This window comes from Scophthalmus maximus, chromosome 14 (genome assembly GCF_022379125.1).
Source record: "Scophthalmus maximus strain ysfricsl-2021 chromosome 14, ASM2237912v1, whole genome shotgun sequence".
Lineage (NCBI taxonomy): Eukaryota > Metazoa > Chordata > Actinopteri > Pleuronectiformes > Scophthalmidae > Scophthalmus > Scophthalmus maximus.
This window is the reverse complement of record NC_061528.1, coordinates 9,491,468-9,514,302: the sequence shown is the minus strand read 5'-3', so window position 1 is coordinate 9,514,302 and position 22,835 is coordinate 9,491,468. Positions and strand designations below refer to the sequence as shown.

General features: G+C 41.5%; 2 protein-coding genes across 6 annotated transcripts in view; one reads left to right on the top strand and one right to left on the bottom strand.

Moving 5' to 3' along the window:
* Positions 1 to 9: 9 nt before the first annotated feature.
* Positions 10 to 4,566, bottom strand: LOC118282593 (claudin-10-like). 3 transcript variants are annotated; one of them, XM_047337339.1, is made up of 6 exons: positions 4,206 to 4,566; positions 2,055 to 2,225; positions 1,195 to 1,356; positions 1,031 to 1,112; positions 831 to 935; positions 10 to 687 (listed from the first exon to the last, which is right to left on the bottom strand). In XM_047337339.1, exons 1-6 carry the CDS (start codon positions 4,549 to 4,551, stop codon positions 531 to 533), a joined length of 1,023 nt encoding a protein of 340 aa, XP_047193295.1. In that variant the 5' UTR covers positions 4,552 to 4,566; the 3' UTR covers positions 10 to 530. The 3 variants fall into 3 exon arrangements, with proteins under 3 accessions (XP_047193295.1, XP_047193296.1, XP_035459721.1); XM_047337340.1 differs by lacking the exon at positions 2,055 to 2,225 and having other exon boundaries at positions 4,206 to 4,560; XM_035603828.2 differs by lacking the exon at positions 4,206 to 4,566 and having other exon boundaries at positions 2,055 to 2,484.
* LOC118282588 (ATP-binding cassette sub-family C member 4) overlaps positions 837 to 22,835 on the top strand; it is a 39,735-nt gene continuing 17,736 nt past the window's right edge. Inside the window, exons 1-21 of one of the 3 annotated variants that reach the window (XM_035603819.2) lie at positions 6,054 to 6,292; positions 6,964 to 7,074; positions 8,636 to 8,756; positions 8,878 to 9,102; positions 9,199 to 9,288; positions 9,415 to 9,578; positions 9,687 to 9,804; positions 10,066 to 10,159; positions 10,275 to 10,315; positions 10,418 to 10,525; positions 10,751 to 10,840; positions 11,359 to 11,550; positions 11,646 to 11,740; positions 11,824 to 11,910; positions 12,043 to 12,139; positions 12,639 to 12,851; positions 13,073 to 13,204; positions 13,385 to 13,422; positions 13,732 to 13,826; positions 14,243 to 14,389; positions 20,258 to 20,337. In XM_035603819.2, coding sequence (XP_035459712.1) covers positions 6,219 to 6,292; positions 6,964 to 7,074; positions 8,636 to 8,756; positions 8,878 to 9,102; positions 9,199 to 9,288; positions 9,415 to 9,578; positions 9,687 to 9,804; positions 10,066 to 10,159; positions 10,275 to 10,315; positions 10,418 to 10,525; positions 10,751 to 10,840; positions 11,359 to 11,550; positions 11,646 to 11,740; positions 11,824 to 11,910; positions 12,043 to 12,139; positions 12,639 to 12,851; positions 13,073 to 13,204; positions 13,385 to 13,422; positions 13,732 to 13,826; positions 14,243 to 14,389; positions 20,258 to 20,337 — 2,412 coding nt within the window. In that variant the 5' untranslated portion in view covers positions 6,054 to 6,218. Of the gene's footprint in view, positions 975 to 6,053; positions 6,293 to 6,963; positions 7,075 to 8,635; positions 8,757 to 8,877; positions 9,103 to 9,198; positions 9,289 to 9,414; positions 9,579 to 9,686; positions 9,813 to 10,065; positions 10,316 to 10,417; positions 10,526 to 10,750; positions 10,841 to 11,358; positions 11,551 to 11,645; positions 11,741 to 11,823; positions 11,911 to 12,042; positions 12,140 to 12,638; positions 12,852 to 13,072; positions 13,205 to 13,384; positions 13,423 to 13,731; positions 13,827 to 14,242; positions 14,390 to 20,257; positions 20,338 to 22,835 lie in introns of those variants that run through there. The other 2 variants (XM_035603821.2, XM_035603816.2) reach the window with 2 other exon arrangements.

Genomic DNA, 22,835 nt, shown 5'->3' with positions numbered 1-22,835 from the left:
GACACAAAATAAACTCTGCAGCAAATTTTATTTATCTTTATCAGTTAAATTTATATTTATATTTTATGTTTAGAAAATCAGACTTCTTATGATTCACTACACGTGTACTTACAGAAAATGACAAGATGCAAACTCTTACCTTTAACTTAACTTTTTATAAAATCATACAAAAAATATGCATACGCAGGTTATTTACAACCAACAAGGAAAGAAAAATATAACAAAAGTTAATGCCATATACAGCTGTTAAAATAGAAAATGATGCAGACATTACAAGTGTTTTTAAATTTTAATTAAAGGTATTCAATGTACAAAATTATGTAGAGCCGTTGAACTTTCTTGTATAGAAAAGATAAATTCCCAGAATAGTGAAATGTCATATCTTTGAAAATTCATACCACTGAACTTAGGTAATTGTGCTGCTGCTAGACAGAAATCACCACGTCTCATGTAGTGTTCTGTGTCTTTTAGACTATACCTTTTAGGACTGAACGGTGGCTCCAATTTAAAGTATTTTATATTAACGTTCCTCAAACATATGCATTCTTGTCAAATTGCTGAATCCTGGAGGAACTACTGTAGTCTGGAGGCGGCCTCTGGTTTACAGAGTGTGCCTGCCCTCTTGGGTACGAGGAGATATGAGAGTGGGAGGTTGCACCTTTGTAGATATAGTTTGCCCGACTGTGGCTGTGAAGAGACAGAACACAGATTTATCTTCAAAAATCAGACACCAACAGTATATGACTCAACAAAATTCATACACACAGAAGGATTTTTATAAAATGTTTACTCTGTATAATGCAGACATAGTACGTTTTACTCATACAGACCTTTTGGCGAAGGAATCTGCGATGGAGAAACAGAGCATGCTTCCTCCAATGATACAGAGGACAGAACCTGCCCAACCGATAAAGAGAGCAGCTCCCAGTTCATACCTAAAGATAAAGAACAATGCAGCGATGTTACTGAAATGGGTAAGTCACATTTAAACATTTTAAACATTATGGATATACAGTTGCATGGTGCTTACTTCTGTGCAATAAACATTGGGTCAAAAAACTCTGATGTTATTCGATGTGCGTAAAGGGAGCACGCCGACAGTGAGCAGAGGCCTGAGACGCACAGGAAAAAGATCAAATTAGATCAACAGAAAATGATATTGGAAGAATAATTATGTGGGTCCACTATACTTACCACTAAGAATGAAATCAACACCAGCAAAGCAGGCAATCCTGGCTTTGTTTTTATCAGTTCCTCCGATTTTGGTGCATTTCATTCCAACTAGAGTGAATATAGTACCAAAAAAACCAAGACAGACCGATGCAATCATCAGTCCCCGGCATGCTTGGATGTAACCTGCAAACAGAAAACAGAGGTCAGCGTATATGCAGTCAAAAATAATTCTGTGTTGAATACTTGTCTTCTGTGGTTCTGCCCTCCCTTTATCATCTGCACACTATAAGGTCAATGATTTATTGACCTTGTGCCCAATTTACACATTAAGCAAGAAATACAATTAGTCACGAGTAACCATAATTGTCTTTAAGCACCCCAGCAAGTGTGGTGACTGGCCCTGGAATGAAATGTCCCATTCAAATGAGATTTTGAGGTAAATATTACCTCAGAAGTTAATCTGTTGAAACTATTCAGCCATGGGAGAAACTGCCTCAGGTTCCCAGTAAATCTCCTTCACAGCTTTCAGGCTCAAAGAACAAAGGCTAAACATTGACATATTTGGAGATAAATTAGTTTTTCCTTGGATGGGACTCGCATTCAAAATCAGAATATATCTGGCTTGCAGTAATCTTCAACTTGATTTTTCTTGCAAATTTTTGAGAGAGAAGCTGAGGGATAACTTTTCTGACGCACTACAATAGTTAGGATGAATCATCAATAGACAAAACAGAGAATTAGGAAAAAGACAACATCCGATATTACCATGTGCACTTCAACTGGGAAACAAACGCGATTGATCCACATCATTAAAAAAGGGTTAGATAGAAGTACAGTCAAAGGCAGTTAAACTAAGCATTCAACAAAAATTAAGAGCTGACCATGCAGTGCCAGCATTGAGGGAAAGTCTTTGCAGTTGGATACTCCTGTTGAATCAGTGACACAGGTCTTCCACAGATTGGACCAGTAGGTTGCGGTGGTGATGACTGTTCCATCAAGAGAAGACACCTTCCAGTAGTCCGTCGGTAAGGTGGAAGACACCAGCACCCACCCTGAAGTGGTTAGCATAAAGGCCACGATCTCCTGAAACATGCTGCTCATACTGCAGAAAAGAGTTCTCCACACAACCGAGGTCTGCGCCTGAGTCAGTGTTGGACTTTAAAAAATTGATCAATGGTTCCCTAGCTTGTAAAGCTTGTTGAAAACGTGGCTAGGCTCTGCACTAGCCAGGTCAATGGAAAAGGCTGTGATTGATAGTTAATGTGTTGTGAAGTGTTGAATTCTGTAGGGAGGAGTTTGACCCTGAACATCAACAAGTAGCCAATGTTCTATCAAAACGTCTTCCACCCCCTCACCTGGTACACGTCACTGGGACACACACACAGAAGGATGATGGGGACTGAGCCACTGCAATTTCTTGATGTAGAAAAGTGTTGTTGTGACATCTGCTGTATGTGCACTGTTTTATTAAGAACAAGAAAATGTGATGAACATGTTTTGTACACTTAAATTTGAAGAAAAACGTTGTCTTTTTATCTCAAAAACAAACTATTAACTCAGATTCCATCAAGTCTTGTTGAAGTAACTTAAAATCCAACACAGTAAATCATATTAACAATGATTTTCCATACATTTACACAAAATTGTTGACACCTCTATTGTTAATTTAAAATGTTCTCCTTTCTGTTGTTTCTAAAAAAGGTTATGTCGCTTTATTAATTTTGCATAACATAACTTAACATTTATTTCAGTAAACTGTGGCTTTATACACATTTTTACTCCTTTGTTGCCAGGTCGCAGAAAATCAATTTTAGCACAATTCTAAAAGAAAAATCCTTAATTCATTATTCAACACTTCACTTCAACACAAAACTGGTGATTTTCAACAGATATTGTTATTTGTTGTAGTTAGCATAACTCACCATTGCAATTATTCTCTGCATTGAACTGAAATGTTTTCAGCAAATGAGACAACACCTCCCAAAACAAAAAAAAAACAAAAACCCAAATCAAAAACGACAAGCAACAAAAAATGTAGCAGCAAACTGGTCAACATATAAAAAAGTGGATGAGAACAGTAACAACAGGAATATCATAAACAATAAGATCCAAATTTAACATTAAGAAAATACTGCAATTACAATAAAGAAAATATCAAAGAAATTTCACAAAATATTGTTTTTTAATTTGACGTTGATTTTCGGTTGGTATAATTGTCTCTCTTGCTGGCACCTCTGTGTACTTCCTTTCTACTTGACCTCTGCTGACGCTTCTGTGACTCAGACTCTCTCAGTTTCACATTCCGAACAAAAGATTACACATTTGCCATACTTAATGTGAGCAATAATCCTGGACGGATATTAATAAAATCGAATTATTTGATTATTTCAATTTTTTCAGTTTACTTTTACAAATTTAGTTGTCTGAATAAATAATAAGCTGAAATTTAAGACAAGACAATTCAAGACTTTTACTGATAATACACTATCAGACAGTATCCCACACAAGAGATATTTGTTAAAAAACCTTAACACATGCTAAAATCACATATCTAGTAATATTTTACTGCCCAAGAATATTCATTTTGAAGATAACTTTAACACAATTTATTTAATCCATCTCCCAAGTGTTAACTTGTGCCATAGGAATGGATGTTTGAATAGTTACTATATATCCACAAAAAATGCATTGAATTTACTGAATGTTCGATTATTGAAATAATTACTACTTACTAGATGTTAACTGATTGTCAATTTATGCCTTCAGAACAAAATTGATACATTTTTTCTGGTGATGACTAAGTTAAGGTTCTTTTTTACACATTAGGAATATTTCATAAAGCATCCACTCCATACAGAACGCATCCAACCAGAACGTTTTACATATTTTAAATACATGACCAATAGAATTTACATCATCGTGGTATTTAACCATTAAATGTGTCACAAAGAAATGTTCGAACATACAGTGTGTGTGTGTATGTGTGTGTGTGTGTGTGTGTGTGGCAGTCGGCAGTGACCCTCTGAATTTACCTTCTAGTTTAAGGATTGTATGATGAGGTCTGCAGTGAAGAGCTCCAATGGCGTTTCCAGCACAGTTGTTCCACAGACCCTGGAGCACCCAGGTTGCTGTAATGACTGAGGATGCCCGGCTAGTGGCCCTCCATTCATTGGACACTGTGGCACCAATAGTGGCACCCAGTCCAGCAAGGCCGCTGAGAAAAGCCACAATCTGCAAACCTGTCATTTGGTAGGTTTGTGTCGTCAGGATGTGTTGTCTTTTGGCAGATATGGGAAAAGGAGAGGAAATCAAATCAACCCCAGGCAGGCAAATTACACAGTAGACATGTGTTTCACTGAGATGATTTACAGACAACATCTCGCCTTCATCTCTAGTGGCGATGGAGAGACACGGGTCTCTAAAAGTGACATAGTAAAGGAAGCATGAGCTGGCAGTTAGTCATTAATTTTTGGGCAAGCAGTCTTTGAAAATGCTCCTTTTGTGTTCCCATGTTTTGGTGTAAAAAGGAGACCAGGTATCATATTAACAAACAAAAAATATTAAAGGAGTAATCAGTAATCCTAAAAACAAGAGGCGACGTGACGAAGTCCAGCTACTAGTTCATCTATTTCTGCAGGCAGTATCTGGCAACCGAGAGGCTAATGATTGCCAGATCATATGTGATGTGATATGTCCACTGTTCTCACCCATAAGAGTGTGAAGAGTCTCCGTTTCCATCTAAAACACTAAAACAGAGTCACCTTAATGCACCAGTGCTGATCCAGCCCACTGACCAATGCAGTCAAAACATTCTTTGCTCTAAATATTTTAGGTGAACATACTGAATGGAACAAATAATGGGTGACAGCAAATGCTATCCTAAGACTTCTCTTCACATGCTAGGTTATGTTCCAGTATGAAATCTCTCCAAGGTCTTCAAAGATGACTTGGACAATAATCAAGGATGTTCTTTCAACAGAATTAAACAGGACAGTATCTGAACAACAAAATCAAAGTGGGACCAAGAGTTGATGAAGAGTTTGATAGTTACTGATAATGTTTGTCAGAGAATCACAGAATTTAATCACAAGGACAGTTATGGGGAAAGAAGCCCTACAATTCAGTGCTTGGGAATACAATTTTGATCATTGATTTGTAAGTTCAGTTACATTTCACAAGAAATTACTTAGTTTCCCCCCAATAATCATCACTGAAATGAATACACTCACCAAGCAACCAACCTACTGACACTGTGTATTTCCTCCCTTTAATTTCATTACATTTCAGAGATAAACGTTTTAGTTTATGTTAGTCTAAATGTATCTGACAGATAATTATTTTACAGAACTATTTTTATTTATTTTGTATATATCACACTGCACTAGTAACCAAGTAGTTTCTGTCACCTAAAAGCCTAATTTATATGTGGGAAAAAAATGCTTTATGAATTTTCTAAAATAAGTATTTTTCTCTTGATTCTTGAAAAGTGTTCATGTCCATGGGAAACAGATTGAAATAACATAATCCAACCAGTCTGGTAGATATTTTCTTTTATTACCTATCTAAAATTATAATAAAATAACATTATAGACTTTATATATACTTGTCTTACACCTACACAGCTTTACTTTTTTACTATCTCTTACTTGCAATGACGTATTTGCACTGTATGGAATTGCTTTTCTTATTTGAGTAAACTTTTCACTTTTGTTTGAGTGCATGCAGGACATCGGAAAAGTTTAAGTTTGCGTTAATATGATAGGATAAGACAGGATGGAGTTCATATGGGAAATGATGGAGACTCGCTTCGGCCAATCCCAAATCCTTAAGCGGAGCACCTGACTGCCAAATCGGCTGTGCGCGCGTCCTGTGGTAATCTCCTTCCTGCGTGCAGGGTTTAATATTGACAGACAGTGGAGTATACAGCAGCTGTGCTCACAGTGTTTTTCTTCTCGGAGTCTTAATCGATATCCCTATGCCAAACAGCCTGCAGAGAAAGTTTTCAGGTTGATTTTCCCCCTTTCTGTTGCGGGGGAGGGCGGGACATGGCACCTATGCGTAAAGAGGCGAAGGATAATCCGTCGGCTTCAGCTAATCTTCTCTCCAAGATTTTCTTCTGGTAAGAAAAAAGCCCCGGCCTCACACAGCGACAGCCCCGTTTGACATGAATCGAATGGAGAGCTCTCCTCCTTGTGCGACGGTCCTTGCCTGACCACTGTCGCTGGGTGTGAGAGCAGGTGGACTGCGGCAGCATCCGTCCATGCGTAAACTCAAACCGCACTGTTCACACGTGGAGGAGAGAGATCAAGCTGAAGACGAGTGTCCCAAGTGTTGGAAAGGGAAAGCAGTTCATCTTCTTAGCAGCATCAATTGTTCACACTTGCTCTTGATATTACCTTGTTTTACACTCTTCATCACAAAGTGCTGATAAACCAAACAAGTTCCATACGTGGCCCCCTGAAAGCTTGTACAGGTGGACTTGCTTCCATAGCTGCGGTGTTGTCTTAATTAAGTGAAAGATGATTTTCATTTTTCTCTCATCTAACAAAGTTTTGATTGTTTCTGAGAGGGCTAACAATGTTTACCACTTATGTAATTGCAGTTTAACATTCTGAAGGTGTTGAGTTAGTGTTTCCAGCTGTCAGATAAATGTAGTGAAGTAAAAAAAAAAAATTGGCCCACCAAATTTATCGAATGAAATGCTTGTTTACTACCGACCTTCACTTCCACCTGCATGAAAGTCAGTCATTTCAGTAATTATTTTCTCTACTTCATATACTTGATCTCTAGTTGGCTGAATCCCTTGTTCCGAACCGGCTACAAGAAGAAGTTGGAGGAAGATGACATGTATGAAGTTCTACCAGAGGACGCATCCGACAGACTTGGGGAGGAACTACAGTGGTACGACATTAAATGTCCTCTATTGATTTAGTTGTATTGTATTTGAGCTATTTACCTATATCTAATTGTATTGAGCTACACATTTTCAGTTTCCCTCTTCGATTAAATAGTTTTAGATTCTTCTAAATTCAGAATCTGTAGGAATCTGTGTCGTACAGAAAGTCAACCTTTAATATCGTGCTGTGTAATCCACTGTTCAAGCCAGGTAGGATTCATACCCACCTTTCCACTTTGAATTTATTATTGAGCAATTATGCTTGTCCTCTGTGACGAACTCCCACATGGGGAATATGAATTCAGATGCAGCCTTTTAGGCCTGCCAGTACCGGTCAGGCCCTCTGCCCCACTTTAGAGGTTTTCAGGGGGACAAAACTGCCTACTGGCCATTCTCAGCATCTAATTTCATGATGGTGGTTTTGAAAAGGGGTTTACTCAGCACATTCTGAGTAAAGGGAACTGAACAAACCACTTACACCTCTTTTGCTATTACCTGTTAAGTGTGCATTCAGGATGTATGACTAGCACACATGTCAGTGGAGGGGGCGGACTGATCTTGACATTCTCGTCAGGATAATAGTAAACAGCAGGATTTGGCAGTACTTCAACAGAGGCAACGCACCCGGAAGTACTTAAAGTTAACAGCGTTCAGAGCTATCTCTCTCAGAATTAGCAATGGCAGGAGTGTTACAGCCAACCAGAGACTCATGGATGTCGCCACCTCTTGCTGGCACCACTCAGCCTGGAGTGGCTGAACCCTGTGTGGGGGGTTTGGCATCAGAGTTGATATTCTGTGTTATATATAGATTGTACTTTTCAAACTGTCACATGAGACAGGGCTTTTCCCCCCACACCGACCATTATGTCACATGAGTCAAGAGACCTAAGTCTTGTAGGTCCTTTAGGGGCCCCTTGAGGCGAGACCTTGTCTTTCTTGTTCAAGATGACTGTGATGTATAGTAGCAGCAAATTCCATAATGTGGATTTAAGGGCATCTCTGTTTGGAGAAAATAATTTTCTCTCTCTGAATTATACCCTGCGGCAATGATTTGTTCAAAATGTCATTATCATCAACCCTGTTTTTCTCCCAGTAAAAATGTAGGGGCATGATCAACACCTCATTTTTAAGGCATATGATCTATGCTTATGCTGGATAATGACTCTTCAAAAGTTAGATACTGTGGCGACTTTAGCGTGTTGAAAATTGTGTTAAAAATTGCATTTATATCCAGGTAGAACTCAGGCCAATTAAAAAGTCCAAGATACTGGAAAATATCTTTCCATTGTTTTCTTATTATGAATCAGTTCTGTAAATAACTTATCTTGGTAAATACTTTATTGTGTAGGAACTTGTAAACAACCACAAATTACATTTTGGAGTTGTACAAGAATTGCATTATATCGATTATGCTACTAAAAATGTGTAGAAGAGGTTTTTTTTTCCCTTGTGATTCCATTTAGAGAAACTTTCAGTCGTTTCTATTGTTTTCTTGGTAATCACCAAGCAGTGCATTATTCTGAGTAAAGACTGACTTCTCTTGTCACTTCTTCATTCCTTTCATAGGTACTGGGATCAGGAAGTCCGACAGGCAGCGAAAGGAATGCGCCCACCGAAACTTACCAAAGTCCTTGTTCAGTGCTACTGGAAATCATATTCGCTAATTGGGATTTACATATTTGTAGAGGTACAGTGTTGACACAAAGTGAAACCAAACATCTGCAGTGAGCAATTCCGCATCAAGGATTAAGATTTGTTTTAATGCAGCGCTTCCACATGTCTGCCTTACATCCCCCATTCTCTATCAGGAAGTCATCAAGGTCATTCAGCCGGTGCTACTTGGGAAGCTAATCGAGTACTTTGAGACTTATGACCCCGTCGACACGGCTGCAGTCCATGAGGCCTACAGCTACGCTACAGGCATCTCCCTGTCAACCGTCGTCCTGGCCGTGCTTCATCATCTCTACTTCTACCATGTTCAGCGAGTAGGCATGAAGATCCGCGTGGCCATGTGCCACATGATCTATCGGAAGGTCAGTCATCGAGGACACGTCTGTGTTTAAATGTAAATCCTCTGTCATATTCATAAGGTTAAAATAACTTGATGTAACACCTTTTGTTCTGCAAAGGCTCTATATCTCAACAGCACAGCATTGGCCAAAACTACCACAGGACAAATTGTCAACCTTATATCTTATGATGTCAACAAATTTGATGAGGTGACTATCTGAAAGTAGCTATATATAAATATATATGTATACATGTAATGTTTTGTGTGTATATTTTACTAATTCATTATGCCTAATCTTACATTGACCAATTTATCTCATCCTTTGTTTTTATAGGTAACCTTATACTTGCATTTTTTGTGGATTGCCCCCCTACAAGCGGCAACTGTGACGTTATTGTTGATGTATGCGATTGGCCCGTCTTGCCTTGCGGGAATGGCCGTCTTCTTCATCCTGATGCCAATACAAACCATGTTTGGACGTCTATTCTCCAGACTTAGGTTGGTAGCCACCCACGATCGTTTTCAAATCAAGATACGTTTTTCTCTCCTTTCTAAAGTTTCCGTTGCACTGGTGCCATTTGCTACCATTGCTCCCTGCTGTTTTAGGGCCGAGACAGCAGTCCTAACAGATGAGAGGATACGCACAATGAATGAGGTCATCTCTGGGATCCGTGTGATAAAGATGTATGGGTGGGAGAAGCCTTTCGTTGGATTGGTGGATGAGGTCAGAAGGTAGTTAATGTTATTCTGTTTTTTTTCATACAGTTTAAAATAACAAGAAAAACAGCTAAATGTCATCTTTTGCAATGTTAGGTTAAGTTTTTTTTTTTTTATCTTAATACTGCACAATGATTTTTAATGTCAACAAAAGCTCTATACAATGAGCAAACAAAAACCTGGTCAATGCGTGATTCCAAAAAAAGGGAATGCTATGAACATAAAACATATTAGCTGTTATTGACACACCTGTCTTGTTATTGTACAGAATGGAAATCTCCAAGATCATGAAAAGCTCCTACCTGCGTGGCCTGAACATGGCGTCTTTCTTCGTGGCCAGCAAGATCATCATCTTCATCACCGTGTGTGTTTACGTGCTGACAGGAAACACGTTGTCCTCCAGCAGAGTGTTTATGGCTGTTTCCCTCTACGGGGCAGTCCGACTCACCATTACGCTCTTCTTTCCCTTTGCCATAGAGAAGGTCTCTGAGTCGCTCGTCAGTATCCGAAGGATTCAAGTAAATGCAACACATCAGAAGCCATCTTTATACCCAGTGTGCCTTTATTACAGCATATTTAGACTTAAACTCTAAATGTGATTTTTTCTTTTTCCTCCTTAGAATTTTCTTCTGCTGGAGGAAGTTCTTCCTCAGCATCTAGGACATCCCGTGGCAGAGAAGAAGGACTGCATGGTGAAGATTCAGGATTTAATATGCTACTGGGATAAAGTGAGGAAAATTTTTGGGGTGTCTCACTCTTCTATCTTGAATATATATTACATGCAGCAATCCTTGGACGGGGTTTAAAGTCAAGCTGAGTCAAACATTAAACAGATTTTCATGTCCATGGTAAATCCTTTCATTTTGAGCAATATTACAGTAAACCAGATTTTAACTGACTTATTGAATAGTCAGAACATGGCAGTGTTTCAGTTCATTTGCTTTTTCTTGCAGATGATAGAGGCTCCAACTTTACAGAATGTGTCTTTCACAGTGAAGCCTGAGCAGCTACTGGCAGTAATTGGACCTGTTGGCGCTGGAAAGGTCAGGTCTGTTCTCTAGTCTCACATTTATGGTCATGCACACACAGATTATTGACTTGAGACATATTAGGTTAGTCAAAGTACAGTTTGTGTAGTGAAATCAACTGTATTTTTCCAACGCAGTTTTTGTGGTTTCACACTATGTTGCTGAGGTGAAGTTTACTGATACAATGGAGACATTAAATATTTTTGACGTGTATGATACCAAGTATCATGATGATTTCTCATTAGTTTAATTTTCTTTTGAATCGTTAGCTGGTGCATTCTAATTAATATCATGAATTGATCGAAAAAGAAAAAGAAAAATATACTTGTGTTCTTGCCAATGTTAATTCCTCTATCATTTCTGTGCATTAAGTATTGTACTACAACAGGGAGATGATAACTTTGGCATGTTTATATCTTGTTTGTTGTAGCGGCACACAAAGAGAAGCTATGGTTTTACTGGCAGTCGTGTGCAGTAACTAGTTTTCCATTTTGTATGTGTTGGGGACACTCAATGATGTTTGTGCACGGCAGTCCTCGCTCCTCAGTGCCATCCTGGGAGAACTGAGTCAGGAGAGTGGCGTGGTCAAAGTCAAAGGGGAGCTGACCTACACCTCACAGCAGCCCTGGATTTTACCCGGGACCATTCGCAGCAACATCCTCTTTGGCAAAGAGCTCAACCCCAAAAAGTATGAAAGAGTTCTGAGAGCCTGCGCCCTCAAGAGAGTGAGTCACTTTTATCAATCGTCATGCTGTATCAGCCATAACTTTAGCACATCTAGCTTGTTGTGACTTTGGTGTTGCACTTGGGCCCTGCTCAGGACATGGACCTGTTGCCAGGTGGTGACTTGGCGATGGTTGGGGACAGAGGGACCAACCTCAGTGGAGGACAGAAGGCGAGGGTCAGCTTGGCCAGGTGTGTTGAATAACTGTACAGAAATGCATTTTTGTCTTTGGTATTACAGTGACGGAGTTAACCTCCACCTGTGTGTATTTCAGAGCAGTGTATCAGGATGCAGACATCTACCTGCTGGATGACCCACTCAGCGCTGTGGATGCTGAGGTGGGCCGGCACCTCTTTGAAGAGTAAGTCTTGTCAGTAACTGTTCACAAATCCGGTGCAGAGCAGATGTCAGCACCATGTGTTAATTGTCATGTCGATAAAAACATATTTTCAGCTTTTTTTTTCCTGCTCAAAAAATATTTGTTTTCACTCAGGTGCATTTGTGGACTTTTGAGGAAGAAGCCTCGCATCTTGGTTACTCACCAGCTACAGTATCTGAAGGCTGCAGATCACATAGTGGTCTTAAAGGAGGTGTGTGCGCTTGTATGTTTATGTTTCCGCTGCACTCAAATAGTTTTAATCACAAGCATGTGTTTCAATTGAATTATTATAAGTAATAAGGTTTTTTTGTAGTCAGCTTGGATACAATGTTGATATGTTGACCCAGTTTCGATTAATGATGAATAAAAACACCACAACAGTCTATATAGGCGCAAAACTCTGAAGGATTTTACCCTTGTACTTACAACATGTATAATATCTATAAATATAACATGACGTTGTTAATTAAACTTTAATATTTTTTCATATATCAACCATAACTTTTTTTCCCACAATAGTGATATTTTACTTTCAAAATGGTGGAAGACTTTCTTGTGAAGAGCCTCCATTTGGATATCATTCTTACGCAACAAGTGTAAATCAATATTATCAAATTGGCAGAGTTAGATGCTCGCAGATCCTGGAACTTCTGCAACTGTGAGTTTGGGTTCTTGTGCTGTCAACTGTGCCTCTCTCCTCTCTCTGTCAGGGTCAGGTGGTAGCACAAGGCACCTACAGTGAGCTGCAGAGATTTGGACTTGACTTCACCTCCCTGCTCAAGGAGGAGGAGGACCTGGAGGAGAGCCGAGGCACAACTGTCTCTGGCTTCCCCCACACACTCTCTGACAACTCCATGTCCTCCACGTCCTCCCTCTCCTCCTCGCGTTACTCTTTGATCGAGGGGGCAGAGCCACTTGCGGTGGTAGGTATATTTTAATTCAGTTAATCAATTGAATACGAGTTTAAGCAGCTCAGGAAGTTAGCAGTATCTCAGCAGTAACCCAATCTCATGAGGGGGAAAAGGGCATGCTCTGCACCCGTTCAGCCACTAGAGAGCAGAAGATCCTCACCTTTCCCTTTTTGATTAGAGCTCGATTTTTAAGTGTTGCCGAATGACTGGTTGACACGAGTGTCTATCCATAGGAAGTGCAATCAACAGAGGAGGAAAGGCGCTCAGAGGGAAACGTCGGCCTGCATTTGTATGTCAAATATTTCATGGCAGGTGCAAACATCCTGGTCCTCTTGGTCCTCATTTTACTCAATGCCCTAGCACATGTGAGTCCGCTTCTTCAATTCATTTGTTCTGTGTTTTATAACAAAGTGTCGTTTGTATAAATCATCAGATAATTGATAGTCAAATTAAGTCATTTTGTTATGGGATTATTCTTTGCTGTGTTTTCATGTTAACTGCAGAAAAGAAATAATGATCTTTTGTGTTTTTCCATGTTTGTTTAGATCACCTTTGTGCTGCAGGACTGGTGGCTTGCTTGCTGGTGAGATTTTGTTTCTTTTACACCCTCTAAAAAACCCCACAAGGCTTAGAAAAAACCCTAAAACGAGGATAACAGGTCCTGTAAGCCAAACTGACATATTTTCACAGACTGGAAGTGGTTGATATTTTAATGGAAGACGACTGAACTGAAACAGTTTTTCTTGGCATTATCTGTCACTTGTTGAAACTGACCTTGTACTCCGGGATGGGAGAAATGTGTTTTGTCTTGTGCCTCTGTGTTGCAGCTTTCTTTCTTCTTTGTGTTTACTTGTCCTTGTGGATTTTTGTTTCCTTTGTGGCTGACTTGCAGGGCCTCTGAACAGAAGCACATCAACGTGACAGAGCACCTCAATGGCAGCTTCCCTCGGCAGCTGGACCTTGACCTGTACCTAGGTGTTTACGCAGGTGAAGCTCACGAAGCGCACATAGCTTTTTATGTACTGCGAGGCTCTCAATTCACAGTCATTCAATGAACAGACCCACAGTTCTTTGGCTGTGGCCCAAGGCCTTCAAGGCCCAGTGTATGTGTACATGGGCCTCAGCTGTACAGGGAGATAGCGACGCCTTTCTTGTTCACTGCTGTTGGATTGCTCCGATTATTTCCATGTCCCTCCTTCTTCACTCTTTCAGACTTTGTATCCACTGTGATATATCAGCATTCAAGACAAAAATCAAAATTTATGGAAAAAAATGAATAAAGTGGAATATATAAGTGTCTGCTTAATAATGTCATCTTAAATACATACATAATCTTGGAACAGGCATAAGAATAGCACTGTGGTGTGCTGATGTTTTTTTTTTTTATCGTCTGATTTCCTCAGGTTTAACCGCCACCTCAGTTGTGTTCGGCTTCCTCCGCAGCTTGGTTTTCTTTAATGTCCTGGTGAGCTCATCCCAGACCCTACACAACCGCATGTTCAGTGCCATCCTCCGGACCCCAGTGCGCTTTTTCGATATCAATCCAGTCGGTAAGTGCTCACCACCACCAAATCAAGTTCTCATCTAAATAACTTATTTCTGGGACGGACAAGGTTATACGAGGCTGATGAGCTGATTGTGAGACGCTGACATCCAGTTGCACTTGCTGTAGGGGTTATTGTTTTGACATCTCACCACTAGAGAGCAGACTGTTACTTATTTTGTCACGTTTTGAGCCACTTGACAAACATCCGTGTGCGTGCCCTTAAACTCCATAGTTTGTCATTTCTATCAAGTTTTATATGGTTTAATAATATACACATTAAAGTCTTTAAAAATGTCATATCAAATTATAAATATGTTGTCCTCAAAGTTTTACAATAATCAAATTATTAAATTTCACATTTAATTATTGTATAAATATAATTAATAATTTCTAAATATAAATATAAATAATAATCTAATATATTTCATATAAATATAGAAACTTTAAATGTGGCTAAACAAGCTGAAGGATACTTCTTCATCTGAATGTGAATGAACTGGCATCGTTTAAGTCGCTGCTGGGAAGTAAAGCATGTGTAGCATGATGCCACTTCAGTAAAAAAAAAACCCACCCTTGTGATATGACTTAATATTTAGCCATAATATTTTTGAAATGTACAAAGGGAGTGCTATCGTCTTCATTGTGAACCTGAACAAATAAAAAGCAAACAATCTTGCTGAATAAATGCTGTTTGCAGTAGATCTTGGACAGTGCTGTGTTTGGACAAGAGCCGTGTGCAAATACAGACATATTTGCCCTGTGCTCTGTATCAGAAATCTTTGATTATTTCATTAGCTCTGTAGGCTGTAGCTGCTCGGTCAATGGAGTGGGCAGATGGACATGATTTTAAAAGTGAGCAAACACTCCAAATGGGGATGTTTCCGTATAGAAACCTATATTAATGACGTAATAATTCAAGATTTGTTTGAATCTTTTGCTTAACATTCTGCTCTTCTTGTTTTCATATGATTTTTTGGGGGGACCTCTTTTAATCAGGTGAAGTAATCTCACGACAGTTTGTCATTCATATCCAGAGTCAACTGTCAAGTGGCCCCACTTTGATATCTTTAATTTTTCTGGAGCATTGTTAACCTGTCAACAGATAATTACTCAGCCTAATCTTTATCATAGTGAAATGCGTGTACAACACAATCAGCTCAGGTGGGAATTTCTCAGCAAGTCGGCAACTTGAGTCTGTATAATGAGTCATAATAAGCCGGTAACACAAGTCTAAATATGATTTGAGGGTGTTTAGGAGATGCGGTTTCCACTGGCATTAGAAGTGGGTGCAGCGACAAAGCTTTCCTTTGCAAAGCTGTGTTTGTTGCAAACACCAATGGTCTTAATCTTTGGCTTTTGTTTTTACTGCTGTGGTGTGTTATTGACGTATTTGACTACCTGACGGCTTATCTGGGTGTGCCTTGCCTGGTAATCTACACACAGGAGGAGAACAAACACTTTGAATAATGTAATAATCTGTTTAATAGTGCAGCAAAGGAGAGGCTTAACAGACACTGCTATCTGATTGCTGTTGTGCTGCTATCGGTCACCATTGTATGACCAGTCCAGTCATTACAGCTCGGCCTCCAGCCTGGCAAACAACGCTGTGTGTCTAACTGGCTTCATAGGCAGCAACTGTGTGCCACAGACTGAAGAATGAACCTGACCTTTCCTTCCATAAGTTTCATTTAATTATGTCATTTTTCCTCTCACTTTTATTGCTCTGTAACTTTTTTTTAAGCGAGTCATTCACTTGAGCAAAGCCTTACACAAAAGACAGCTGTCATCTTTCGTCTGTCTTAAAAAAATGTTTTCTTTCTCTCTTCATACAATAACCGTCACCTCCCTCACAGCCACGTCCATGCTCACCCATAGGTGTGGGTAATTTGTAACTGTGTGCCTGTGCGTTGTTAAGGATTTGACAAATGTTTACATGTGTAAGTGATAGGTGCGCTGCTGCTGAGCGGGCCCAGTGTCTGATAGCTGTCCTCAGAGTTAAAGGTTACCATTTCAGGCACCGCCGCACAAAGGTCCTATTTGTTATTCTGTGAATGTGGTTTGTAACAATAGAGAACATCAGCGGTGAATTATGATTGATGGAGAGGCTCTGTAGCGCCTCTGTATCAGCCACTGAACGCCTCTGCGCCATTTCAGTCATGTTATCTTTTGTGCCGTGTGGAGATAGTTGATTTCCAAGTTGGGGATTTTGGCGATTACAACCTTTATAATTTGCAACAATACTATTTTATAAGTTTTAAGATAGCAAGATGCAGTTGATAACGCAATGCAAACTCTATTATAGGAATTTCTACCACTTAATATATTCATGTTACTCAATTTTAGTAATATGTACAGTCTTATTACCGCTGTTCATCCAAATTTGATCCAGTTAGAGCAGCGCAGACAGCGGCGGATGTGTTGAGCTGATGTTGATCCCTGTAATTTAGTGTCATTGAGTGGGCTAATCCCCTCAGAGACTGCAGGCCAGGGCTTCAGCTCATCAGCACAGTGAAGGAGTGGAGTTTCAGTCAACACACACACACACACACACACATACGCGCGCCTCTACGTCCCTCTTTCACGTCGGCACAGTCGGCCATCTCAGTGCTCAGTGTCACTCAGCTGCGGTTGACACAGGGAACTTTAGATTTTCTGTCGTCGCTGGTGTGAGATTCTAATTGTGTTTGCAGAGGCAATGTTTTTAATGTCTGTATTCCCGGTCTGGCTGGTGTTAAGAGCAAAGTGGAAGGGAGTGCTGCAGAGAGGATGATGATATCGAAGTGTGTAAATTGAATGTGGAGATGGAGCCGTGTGTGTGTGTGCAGTGTGGCTGATAGGGCTCCCCCTCGCTCTGCACTTCCACTATTTAATTGCATGAAAGGGAAGCAGAGGAGATTGCAGGAGCCTGGCGGTGTGAGCGAAGAGAATGGATTTAGAATGTATTAGTATTGGCAGCAAGGTGCCGGCGGTGGGAGGCTGCCCCAGGCTCCTGGGCCCTTCATGGAAGTGCAGGTGAGCTGTGCCACCTCCTGCCTTGGCAGCCCCCTCCCCAGTATTCCGTCATTATCGTACTTGCTTCACTGAAAGGCCCCTCCAACTGCACTGGGGCCCACACATGGAGTGGCTCGGAGTTGTCCCCTTATCTTGATGTTTACAGGGAACAGCGATTTGCCACACGCCCTGCTCTAGCCGGACCCCACTGTTCCACTTCTTTAGGTGTGATTGGGGGCCCTGCTCAACTAATATCTCCACCTTAGTTGGCAGGGCTTGATATTTCCAGAGCCTGAAAAAAGTGGTGCAAATCACCCCTGGAGTCTCAAACCATGAGAAATTGTTTGATACTAATGCTGCTGATATCCTGAAACGTCTATACCCCTCTCTACAGAATAGGTGATATTGTTGACAACCACCCATAGTGATTGAAGCCATTGTCCCACACCGATCTTACCTCATAGGCATTTCCATGCAGTGAATGTCTTTGTGTAACTGCATCACTGTAATGTATCCCCTCCATAGTCTGCGCAGGACGGAGAAAGGTCTTTACTTCATCCCCTCTGAAACTCTCTGTTAACTGAGCCGCTTGACAAACAGCTGATAGCTGACTGATGTGCTCTGCTCGAACACCCTCCAACCATGGTATGATGTAACCCGGAGAAACCTATCCTTCTCTTATTGGCATTGTTTGCCAAATATGCATGGATTTGGGTCATCTGTGGCTTAGACAGTAACATTACATAAAATATTATTGGATCTTCCACAAACACAGTTTGACACGTACTCCCCCTATTCCCAGACCAAAGAAATGGTATTCTTCACGAGTACAGCGGCAGCTCTGCCCCCTCGCTTGAACCTTCCCCTCGGGATGTCTGTATGCTAAAGGGGCACTCACACTGTGAATAAGATTAGCCTGCCTCCAAGTGTACAACATGCTTATGCCACTTGACTTTGAATCAGTACTGATTTAGAGCATCGCTAGGTTGTTGTGGGGAATAATGCACTGGCTGGGTTTTTGCAATGGCTGTTATGGGGAGCCCGGCCTCGTCTGCATGCATGTTTTTAGGCGGGTGCAACATTTTGGATAAAGCTGTAAGCTGCTTACGGCCGTGGAGAGAAGTGATTACAGGGCCCACCTCCGTAGGACTGAGTAGGAGGCTGTGAGGCAACTTTTAGGTCAGTGGAGCTGTGGCTTCCCCACGCCTCCAGGGTGCCATACCACCACATTGTGCCAACATTCTGCGCGGCCGTTTCCCTCCTCTTGCTCCTTGACCAAGTCCCACCATGTTTCATGACCTTTTTTTTCTGAGACTACATGAACTCATTGACATGCCTGTGAGGTTAGTTTCACTTTATCAGGGGTTGTACCCTATAAGTGCCGCTTTCTTTAGGCTGCATTCACATTAATACGTTTTTCGTTTTTTTAAAGCAGCATCACTGCTCCGGAGGGCAAAATAACGCAGACGTTTCAAATGGATGACACAGTCACCCGCATTGGATTCTCGATTGGTTCTCATCGGTCATCACGCGACTACCAGCGGTGAAGGCAAAACGTTGAAAATACTAACTTCAGTAACAGTTCCACTTTGTCGTCGGTCCAAGAAAAGTAACAACTATTCTTACTTTTCCCCATTGTCTTTTTTGTTTGTAGTATTTTCTATAACCAACTGTAGAGTACACAATCTGCTTCCTGTTGACACAGGTACGCGCATGCCCTGTGTACGTGAATGGCCACGTGATGTACGTTTTCAGGTGCGTTAGTATAGACTGGGATTAAAACTGATATGGAGCTAAAATGCTTGTTTGGACGGAGATAGTTTTTGGATCAAAATGCTGTTTTAAAAATTTAGTAGTATAGATGTAGCATTACACTGTGTCACTGTGAGAGACAAGGGGTTCCTTAAGTACATTATGACGCCATGTTGGGGCCAATTTGACAGGGAATATACACTTACGACTTACACACAACACATCTGCAGCTTCTTTTTGTCTCGTAACTTAGGCCCAGTTCTAGCTGTAGCAATTCTGTACTGTCTGTCGGACTCTTCCTTCACAAGCAGAGATAGAGAAAAGCCTTTTTTTGTCTCGCCTGCTTTTCGCCGTTGTCTATAGTGTGGGTATTGGCTATCACTGACCCCGCAGTAAACAGTGTGTGAACGCAGCTGGAGTGTAATATTATGTGCGGTGGGATCCAAACAGGGGAGCAAAGTTACTAAAGGAGCCACAATACAGGGCTGCCACAGCACCTGCGGAGCAGCAGCCAAAAATAATGAACACCTGAGCAGATTGGAGGCAACTCAATTAACGTCACCGACACTGGCCGTCAGAAAATAAAGGCAGGTACGCAGCTTCTGTCGCCCCTTTGTTTGCAAACAAAGGGTTCGCTCACGTATTCAGCCGAGAGTAGGGCAGTTCCTATGAAACGCTAGACAAATAATGATTCATTGTTTAATCTAGATAGGCCTGTGTTTTTCATCTGTTATCACGCTCGGCGTGTAGCTCTGTTCTATTGAATCGAAAGGTTCTTTGGTAACAGTTGCTCAATAGTCGAGTGAGACTGGAGGAAATTCAAACAAACAACATTGTTTTTTTTATGGGTGCATAATGGATAAAGCATATTTGTATTTGACTTGCAAATGTCACAGAGGACTGTTTTTGGTTAGATCTACAAATTACATCACATAATAGATACCTCTGGTGTTCTCTCGCACTGCACAATTAAACATCGGCTAATTTTCCTGTATCAAATCTTATTGTAAAAGTTTTGCACCTTTATAACCGATAAAGGAAAAATCTGCCGTCAAATATCTGCTTCTATCATACAGAGATCTACTGCGATCAAATCTAATCTGTTCATTTGTGTTGTGTTGTTTCCCAGGGAGAATCCTCAACAGGTTTTCAAAGGACATTGGTTACCTGGACTCACTGCTCCCGTGGACGTTTGCGGACTTTATCCAGGTGAGTCTCACCTCGGCAGGTTTGGTCGCTGCCGCTGCAGCATGGGGAGGCCATTTCATGCCTGGCTAAACCTGCTTTGTGGTCTGGGTCCCCTAATCTGGAAACAATTACTGTAGGATTACCCGCCAGCGCGGCCCAGCGCCTGCACAGATTTAATAAAAGTGTGCACATAGGCTGGAGGGCGTGGCTCCCCCAGTGTGACACAACAGAAACGGCATCTTCAGAGAATGTGTATGGAGACTACTAAGCAAGTGATTGGGACAGAAAAGAAACCAAAGGGGAAATAAAGGCCACGGGATGATTGGGTCAGATGTTGAGGAAAACAGTGGGGAGGGGAGGAGGAGGGTGACGAGGATGATGTGTTGAGTGTCAAAGAGGAAAAAGTGTGATCAGCAGGCGTACAGCAGCGGAGCTGGAAGCGTGGTCGAGGGGGAAGGGGACAGGTCAGTTGGAACAGATCCAGAAGCAGGACTTACTCCTCTTAGCACAATTTTACCTACGGTTCTACGGCCTTACAGGCCTGGTAGCCAAGGGCCACCCTGGTGCACGACCAGGTTGGGTTACCAGAATGCCACCCTGCCACGGTGACAGCCATCTCCCACGAAAGCCTGAGGAGATGAGCCAGCTCATGCACCTAGCGCCACAAAGAAGGGAATGTTCGCTGCACAATTCGAGGTAGAGGAGCAGGCGTGGCTCCTTGGTTTGGGCCAAAGAATAGAACAAAGGCGTGCTGAAAACGAATCCCCCCTTCACAATGCCTGAGTGATGTTTGTGGCAGATACCCATCTCACAGTAGACAAAAGCCATCTTAAATGCTGAAAGCACAAAAGATCATTCGCACAAAGGCTTTTTGTCTGCCATAGTTCCCCTCATTTTGATAATAAGGTGAATAATGGCCGGAGTAAAATAATAACTTTGTGGAAGGCCCATAAGGTCCAACAAAAAAAAGGGAAAGTAGAATAGGTCATGAGTGAAAACGGACAGTGCTTCATATATGACGTATACATTCCACCATATTGTTTATCCCCTTTGTTATTAGAAACAAGAGACACAACATTATTTCAAGTACGTTTCTATATTGCAGTGAAAAGTGACATAATAAGAATAAAGTGTTGAAATAAGACTAAATATATATAATGTGGCTGTTGTTTCTGCTGGTGTTTCGCTGCCACGGAAAGTTGGAGGTGATCGTGATGGTGGACAGAGGTGGCATCTTTTGGTGCTCTTTCTTTTTTGTTGCTCTTCTTTGCAGGTGTCTTTCACGGAGCAGTCTTTTATGCTTTCAGGAAGGACGATTTTCACTCTTTTTATCAAAGTATTAGCCTCGCAGAAAAGCCGCTGATCCCGACTATTGTTGCTCACTCGTGGAGGGACATTTCCCTATAGTCATTGTTTAAATGGTTGTCATTGGGGAATAAAGTGAAACTTCATAAACAATGCCCTAACTGGTTTATCTCTCCCTATGGGGAGAGAGCGCTTCTCTGCGGGGATTTGCACCAGAGCTTCCTCCTTTATGGTGGAGTAAGCACTTCACAGCCTCTCAGCTCTGCCCCCATACCCGCCTAACAAGGGGATTCCCTCAAGCTGGGTGAACCTGGTTAAACCCCGGAGTCCGATTTTTTGCACAGGTCTCATTTAGTAGTAATTTAGTATATTGGGGAAAAGGGCTCTTTCTCTCCCCTCTTTATGGTCAGGGGACAAAGACAGAAATGTCAATTAAAAACACCTCAGGCTTTTGGGACTGTCAGCTTTTGTGTGGACTTGACCTTTAAATCCTGGGTTGCCTCTATTTTCACAGAGGGCGTAGAGGAGGAGGGCAGGACAATGAGGGGTGAGCTCAGGGGTCTTTCAGCGGAGGATTTTGTGTGAAGGCTCTTGACCAAGTCACACCACTGACTGTGGGGTCCATAGCTACATTCATAGGTCTTCTCCACCATCCATGCAAATTCAGTCTGTCAGGATGTTTATGCTCAGACACCAGCTGACAATTGCTTCCATTTAAGTGGGACTTTTCAGCTGCTCTCTCTCGTGTTAATGTCGTAGGAACATGCGTGGACATTTGTTCATAAATCGTACAGTAACTGACGGCAGTAAAACCTACAGACATTCGGAGAGAGAAAACATTCAGCAGTGTCTTTGCAGACGCAGACCCAGCACAGAAAGGCACAGGAGGCACACACACGAACACTAAGCGAGCATGGCTATTATCTAAGAACACTGGCGGGTGGGTTGTGTGAGTCTGTATATTGTGGCACATTGTGTGTCAGGCCTCTTCAGTGGCTTTGTGGGATATGAGAACTGCTGACGTAACTGTGAGTGCTGTAGGATGGGATTTCACCGGCTTTCTCTGCTTCTTTAGCACGACGGTGACAGAGGTGGTGAAGAATGCACCGGCTCCAGGCGTTACACAGGTCCGCCTGAGAAACACAGGAGATGCTCCTGTGTGGAAATATATAGGCTGTGCCATAAATCCCCTTTGACCATTGTTTTATGACAGG